Source organism: Cydia pomonella, chromosome 9 (assembly GCF_033807575.1).
Source record: "Cydia pomonella isolate Wapato2018A chromosome 9, ilCydPomo1, whole genome shotgun sequence".
NCBI classification, from domain to species: Eukaryota; Metazoa; Arthropoda; class Insecta; order Lepidoptera; family Tortricidae; genus Cydia; species Cydia pomonella.
In genome coordinates this window covers 11,748,947-11,756,834 of record NC_084711.1, presented here as the reverse complement: position 1 = coordinate 11,756,834, position 7,888 = coordinate 11,748,947, and the positions used below count along the sequence as shown (strand labels likewise).

Sequence of the window (7,888 nt, the reverse complement as noted above, 5' to 3'; positions counted from 1 at the left end):
TAGATACCCCACATGTATGGGTATGATGAAAAAAAATGTTTTTTTTTAATTTCATGACGTATTAAAAAAAAACTACTTACTAGATCTCGTTCAAACCAATTTTCGGTGGAAGTTTACATGGCAATGTATATCATATATTTTTTTCAGATTTTTCATTCTGTTATTTTAGAAGTTACGGGGGGGACGGGACGGGACACATTTTACCACTTTGGAAGTGTCTCTCGCGCAAACTATTCATTTTAGAAAAAAATGATATTAGAAACCTCAATATCATTTTTGAAGACCTATTCATAGATACCCCACACGTATGGGTTTGATGAAAAAAGATTTTATGAGTTTCAGTTCTAAGTATGGGGAACCCCCAAAATTTATTGTTTTTTTTTCTATTTTTGTGTGAAAATCTTAATGCGGTTCATAGAATACATCCACTTACTAAGTTTGAACAGTATTATAGTTTCGGAAAAAAGTGGCTGTGACAGAATCGGACAGACAGACGGACATGACGAATCTATAAGGGTTCCGTTTTTTGCCATTTGGCTACGGAACCCTAAAAATTACAGAGCATTTTTCCGATGAAAATGAGCGACAAAAAAAGGAATTATTATTTTTAAAAAATCTCATGTCTGACAAAATTTTAAGATTTTTTTCTAGTACTACATACTGATACAAGTAACTTATTTGGTAAAATAATTCTGGGCAGAGGAATTACTCGGTTAAACATATAAACAGATTTATGTTTTTACTTATAAATACCTAACTTAGGAGTGTTTTTTTTTGGATATTTATATGTTAGTTTCGGCTCATACTATACAATAACCAAATTAACCAAGCAAAATTTCGTCGACTGAGAAATAATTGCGTGGGTCTCCATACAACAACTTGCTTCATTTCCTACACTAAAAGTGGCAAATCAAACTTTTATTTCAAGCTCTTATTTGACTTGCAATAGTTGCAATGCAATGCTTTTATTTAGCTCTCACAGACTGGCATACATTTGCCGCATTTGCAGAAACTCTAGGACCGTGGTGCCCACGCGCTTACAAATTAATTAAGCAACTTAAAAAAAATCGGCGAAGTGCGAGTCGGACTCGGCGCACGAAGGGTTCCGTACCATTTTTTTGTCTGTTGTACGGGAGCCCCCTTAAATATGTATTTTATTGTTTTTTAGTATTGTTGTTATAGCCGCAACAGAAATACATCATCTGTGAGAAATTCAACTGTCTTACTATCACGGTTCATGAGATACAGCCTGGTGACAGACGGCGCTTAGTAATAGGGTCCCGTTTTACCCTTGGGTACGGAAACCTAAAAATCATTGATGTCACCGGGGACAGTAGGGCTGGCTCGTTCTTCGCCCAACGGATTGGCATAGCGATCCAAAGGGGTAACGCAGCCAGCCTTATGGGAACCCTTCCGCCGGGATCGGGCCTGGGTGATCTAGCTTAATATAAACATATTGGGTTAGGTCACCCATGTTCTTTTGGTTTTACTTTTGTTGGTAGTTATTAAAATTTTAGGTTACATTTTATTCTAAGTTTGCTATTATTTAAGTATGTGTTTAGTTTTAATTAAATACTTGCAATGTAACTATTTATATGTATTGTACCGGTCATCTAGTAAGTCAAATTTCCGGTTTCCGATGAAGTTAAAAATTTGCATACTTACATATGTAAGTCTGGTGACAATGCAATATTATGATACCCTCGAGCTGATCTGATGACAGGAGGGGGCCTTGGGAACTCGGACATTTATTTGTGTGTTGAGCACAGATATTTGTTCCTGATTCATGGATATTTTCTATGTATTTAAGTATTTGTCGGGCACAATAAAAATAAACTAACTTATCTATTAAATAAAACTAAAAACGAATACTAAATAAAAATTAAAATATGTCTATAAAATTTGGCCCCTTTGGCATGGTGCCGAGGATGCTGGCAGCATTTCCCCGCGATGCTAATACGTTGTGCGAGAAAGCTGCCAGCTCTTCGGTCACCTGTGAAGTCGACCAGCCTTTTAGATAGTTCTTTAAAAAGTTGTAGAGCATTAGGACCCCCAGTGCCGGATTAAGATATTTTGATGCCCTAAGCATTTCTAGACCATGGTGCCCCCTCATTAAGATTACATTGAATTTTCTTAGTAAATTGAGTGACGTTTATTGCCGCATTACTGCTGAGAATAGACTTTCAATCCGTCACATCATTTTATCACGAAAATTGACAGTACTGCAGCAGTAATGTAACAGTAGGTAAGGTCAAGTGTAAGCAAATTCGAAGACCGTGTTTCGCATAAGGCAGGAGGCCGAGCCAACCAATATCAAAGTGTATGCCAAGACGTAGGACAGGCCGTACTCCGCACAGGGTTTTGCAACCTCTAGAGCTTCATGTGAGGGCAACGGCCTTCAGTAGGGGCTTAGCCATGTCTTAAATAGCAAATTATTGACCTGACCTGACGTTTCAAGAACGGCGTTGTCCCCATGGTCTCGGAGAAGACTGGGTAAAGTCGACATCATTATCTTGACGTTGGAGGTAATTTTGGAACTTAATCAAACGCGATTAAGTCCCGTTTTCTTAAATAATAATGTGTCACAATTACCTAGACCAAAAAATTAGATTTTTTCAAATTTGGTCCTAAAAATGCGTGTAATCCGAGTTTGCTCCATCCCAGGAGGTGTGCTGGTAAATGTTTCCTCTTTTTCAGTTTTTTTCTTGTAAATCGAAAACGGTACGTCCGTTGGAAAAATTGTTCTAATTATGACTAAAATTGATATCTGAGGATCCGAAATAACTATGTTCTTGTTATAATTTAACTATGTTCTTGCAATAAAATTGATTGATTGATTGAAGATACCTTGATATGTATTCGTAGTAAATTGTAAAAAAAAGATCGACGTTTTTTATTTTTGGTAAAATCATGTAATAATCCGAAAACGCTTTACCAGTGTCTGATCCACCAAGTGCTATGGTTTGTCAATGCAAAGGAAAAAATATCTCCTAAGGATCCCAAAAGGTATGCACACCTCTTGGGCTGGAGCAAATTCGGATTACACGCATTTAAGACCAAATGAAAGTATTAAAACAATTTCCAGCTTGCTGGGAATTAATTATTATTTATTATTATTTTTCGATCTAATTTGATTGGCCTGAATCATGAAACTTTAAATCAGTGTTTTTAAAAGCAAAGGCTGAGCTTTCCATAAGGCTAAACGCGCGGAGCGTTCGATCGGCGCTTACGGATAGGCCAAAGGTCGAGCTGGAAGAAAGCCAGGCTTGAATTTGACCAATGACGAGGTAAGAATGGCTGGACGTCCGGAGCGTCCGATCGCGGCGCGTTATCATACAATACAACCAACGGCGAGGTGTGAGCAAAGCAGAAGGCCCAGCTGCGAGAGAGGACTTGGATTTGGATCCATAGCCAAGTGAAAGTGAGGCAGTTTGCATAAAGTAAAAGGCATAGCGTCGCATAAGACTTAACGCCGAACTGCTAAAGAGTGGCTTGAAATCGAACCTATGTACCTAATCACGGTTCTCCTACTGCTCAGCCTTTGGCTTACCTCGAAAGCGCAACTTGATAAGATACTTTTGGTTTTCGGCCTTCGCGGGGCCCTTTATAACACTTTGACAATAAGGTCGCAGGATCGCGGCTCTGCAGAAACTCGGCCTGGCCGACACATCTGGTGTGCAAGAGAGCAAAATTCGCTACAAAATCGGTAATCAACGTCGAGAAAATCAGTTGGCCACAAGCCCGACGGTAAGATTTTTTGACCATGAGCTTTGAGGGCCTCCGCGTAAGGTTGGAGATGTGCTTACGTGTCCTCACTCTCTTACGACTCTTCGTTATTAGATGGGTAGACACATACCAAAAAGTTTCGCGTACATAAATACTACACTACGACTGCGATAGCCTGTGCGTTTTTTTTTCCTACGATTTTGGTGCCCCCCTAGACGTGGTGCCCTAAGCAAGTGCTTATTTTGCTTAATGGTTAATCCGGCACTGAGGACCCCACGGGCCAAGCGTCTCGACCCCAAATGGCATAAAAATGTATTCGGGGCCGAGACCCCTGTACTTTTGTATTTTAAGCTTTTCGGCCCCTTTAGCCGCGGCACCCGCACTGTTACTTGTTCCGGTGAGGTGGGAAGGGGCTAAGTAGTGTGTCTATTACAGTATTTGTATATTATATACATATATATATATATATACCGTTGTCCGAGTACCCACAACACAAGCCTTCTTGGCTTACCGTGGGACTTTGGGACGTGGCGTGGGTCAATTTGTGTAAGTATAATAAAATATTTATTTTATTTGTTTATTCAAAACTATAAGTAGATAATGACTTGAGTCGACGATTTATGGCAACATTCATAAAAGCGCTACAGCCTCAAATAGATAATTATTTTATGTCCTAATTTGTAATTTTGACTTAACATTATAAGAAAGGAATAAAACATAAATTAATTATATTGCTTGTACGTTTTACGGATAATCAACAACTTGAAATGCCTTTTAACCTTTCGAGACCTGGCTACCCAGGGAGCCCACGGGTCTCGAAAGGTTAAGAAATTTTGGCTATATGCCACCTCTTTACCAGGAAAATACGGGCTGTCAAACACTAGAATGCTTACCTTAATTTAAAAATTAAAATCTACTTACACTGTCAGAGGTGTGAGTATTGTATTCTTTGGGTTGGAGTTACTTTACAGAAACAGAATGGGGGGCCTAGCCAAGATGACAATAGTTCGCAGTGAAACGAAACGCTATCTGTCTCAATCCCATGTATTATTTGGAAGAGTAATATAGACAATAGTGTTTCGTTTCGTTTATTGCAAACGATTGTCAGGGTTATTCCCACTAGTTACCACCAAGTTGTTACCAGTAGTAACTACTGGGGGAAAAAATCCTAGTACTTACCATCAAACCAAGTTAGTGGTAACTAGTGGGAATTTTTTCCCCAGTAGTTACCAGTGGTAAAAGGTGAAAAAAAAAACCCAGTAGTTACCACTGGTAACAATTTGGTAGTAACTAGTGGGAATAATCCGATTGTCATCTTTTAGCTAGCCCCCAGATCTTAATCATGTTTTTTCTCTGTATTGCATAACTCGTATCTTAGGTAGTTTTACGTGCATCCCATTTAAAGCCGCATATAGGAGAACGCTCCGAGCATCTTGAGAGCAAAACGTTTACGAAAAGCTCAGTAAAAAGGACCCCCGTGATTATCTGGGAGGGCGTGCACCCCGGCGCCCCATCGGCAGGTCATGACCCGCGGATGGAGTAAGCGGACATTGTGCCGAGACACGCTCGAGCGCGCGCTCTCGGTTGCACCGATCTTTCACCTGCGCAATATTCACGCCTATAAAACCTTGTCTTTGTAATATTGGCGCGTTACTTTCATTCCAAGCAGAACCAGAAAAGCAGCTCGAACTAGCGAGGAGTAGTGGACGTGTAGGGTTCTCACTTGGGTTTTAACCCATCTCTAAAATGTCTAGACTCGGATGTCTGGTATGAATCGTTCTATCTTTTTTGACGACAAGTAAATATCTAAGTTTAGTGACTTCATTTTCCATTAATTTTATTTGCAGTTGTTGATTTGGACGATATGTCAAGCAGTGCTCGCCAGCGAAGATAACGAAAAAGGGTTCGTTCAGCCTTTGGATTTTTCTCCGATTTTCGCCAGCGACAACTCTGGTTAGTAAGCCGCATTTTATTACTTTTAAGTAATTTTTAACAATTAGATATGATGGCTTGCAAATTAACAACCAAATCTTTAACGATATGGTTTTTTCAGGCCTCGCTTCAAATCCTGTTGCCGCAGCTTTGCTTAAACTAGACACGAGCCAGTACCCCCACTTGTTTGACTCTGTCGTCAGTAGTTCTCTCGACTCCTTGCAAAGACGGGTAGCTCCTCAAGATAGGACTTTCGCTGCTGAAAATTTCGGTTTCAATCCGATTGCTAGTCAAAGTTTCCTTCCTCCACCGAAACCGGCGCCGCTCGTGGCGCAGCCGGCACCGCAGGCCCCGGTGCAGCAGCACTCGGCGGCCTACCGCCAACCGGCCTTAGCACAATACGACATTAGACAGATACACGATGCCGACTACAAAGTGTACAAGCCCGAGGAAGACGAACAAGGAGCCATCCTAGCTGCTTTAAAACAGAATCCTACAGTAGCAGCATATTTTAAACCCGCCGTAACAAATTTAGAAGTAGCTCACCCGCTTAAATACCGCAAGGAAGAACTGTTAGAAAACCCCGAAGCCGAACAAAACTATAAGCCCAATGGTTATATTGCAGGACCGCCCCGCTTGCGGCGATACGCGGGAGAACACAGAAGGCAAAACTTAAGAAAACGCGCAGACGACGATGAAGAAGATGACCCCTATAACTATAAATCTGAGTACATTTCCAGACCGAAAGCGTTCGACAGTGGACCCTACAGCAGTGCGTACAAAGAAGAAAAGGACCCCAACAAGGATTACGAATACCCTTATGGAGGTTACGATTCTGGCTACGACCACAAGGAATACGAACGCATCAAGGAATTGTCAGAAAAACAAGCAGCTGAGATAAAACAAAACCCTGGAAATTGCAAACAAGTCAACAGAGATGGAATGACATGCAATGTGTGCAAGGATCCAAAAACTGGAGGAAACTACGAATCCTGCTCCTATGTTGCGGAGCCAAAAAATAATAAATATGCTTACTCCAAGGAAAAAAAGTTCGACAGTAATGACGAACCCGACGAGCCAGAGGGTCAAAAAGAAGAGGCACCTAGGAAATCAGCAAAATACGAAGAAACGAAAGAGGATGATAAGCCCTCCGAGGAATACACAAAATTAAAAGCACCAAAGGAAGAAAGTGAAGAGAACGATTCAAAAGAGAAATATAAAGCGTATTATGTACACAGTTCTCAACCCACACCGAGCGAAAAACTACGCGCTGCAAGTGACGAAAGCTCCGAAGAAAAAGCTGACCCACTAGTGAAACCTTATAACTACAAGCAAGCTTTGCCCGAGTTCTACACTGATAACGAGCCCAAAAAAGACGTTGAACACGTATTAGCTGAATTCAAGAAAAAGGATAGATCGTCCTGTAAACAAGTTAATAAAAATGGAATGACCTGCTTCCAATGCGTCGATAAGAACGGGTTGAAAAATGAAGAGTGCATGTTCGTATCTGAATCGGCACCAAAAAGGAGTCATCTAGCATATCAGGAACTCAAAGAATTTCAATCACAACCCCCCGTACCTCCGGTTGCTGTAACTACAAGCGAAGGCGCTGAGAGTAAAGTTGTATCTGCCAACGCAACTCCTGCACAGAAATCTGCCGCATATGTAGTGGCTAATACTGGGTATGGAAAAAAAACTAAAACGAAAAAAAAGCAAGCCAAGCCACACCGACCGCAGCCGCTACCAGCCCGGTCGCGGCAGTCGCCAGCGCCGTGCCTGCGGCGGCCGCGGCAGCGCAGCAGCCATCCGCTGCGCGCCGGCTGAGAAGGAGCGTGGACGCTGAGGCCGAAGCTCGAGCCGAAATCGCCGACGATACTGAATTGGGGCCTGAAGAGTTCGCAGGCGCTGATTCGAAAGCAGCATATTGGGCGGAAACTATGCCTCGTTACAGTGCGGCTTTAGGTGTCACCTTGCCTGAATTCATGCTAGCGAGATCGGAGCATGAAGCTTCGTTCGATGAAATTGTCGCAGGCGCATAGGAGATTAAGGCTGAAATTATTTGCTAATACAGTGTTAGTAGAGCGTGTCCGTTGTCAACACCGTTTTTGATAAAGCCTAAACAGAAGGTAACAGGCACTTGTTGCGTAATCAAACTAAGATTTCACTGTTTGCCATGCTTGTCGACGCAGCAAATCAGGCGTGAAATTTCAAATAAAAACAAAACCAGCAA

The 7,888-nt window shown here is 41.7% G+C and overlaps 1 protein-coding gene across 1 annotated transcript; it reads left to right on the top strand.

Annotated features, from left to right (window-relative positions):
• The first annotated feature begins 3,999 nt into the window (after positions 1-3,999).
• Positions 4,000-7,732, top strand: LOC133521387 (uncharacterized). The gene is given in 4 exon segments (XM_061856327.1): positions 4,000-5,493; positions 5,574-5,679; positions 5,780-7,359; positions 7,362-7,732. Coding segments are annotated over 4 exon segments (2,043 nt in total). The 5' UTR covers positions 4,000-5,472; the 3' UTR covers positions 7,698-7,732.
• Positions 7,733-7,888: the final 156 nt, after the last annotated feature.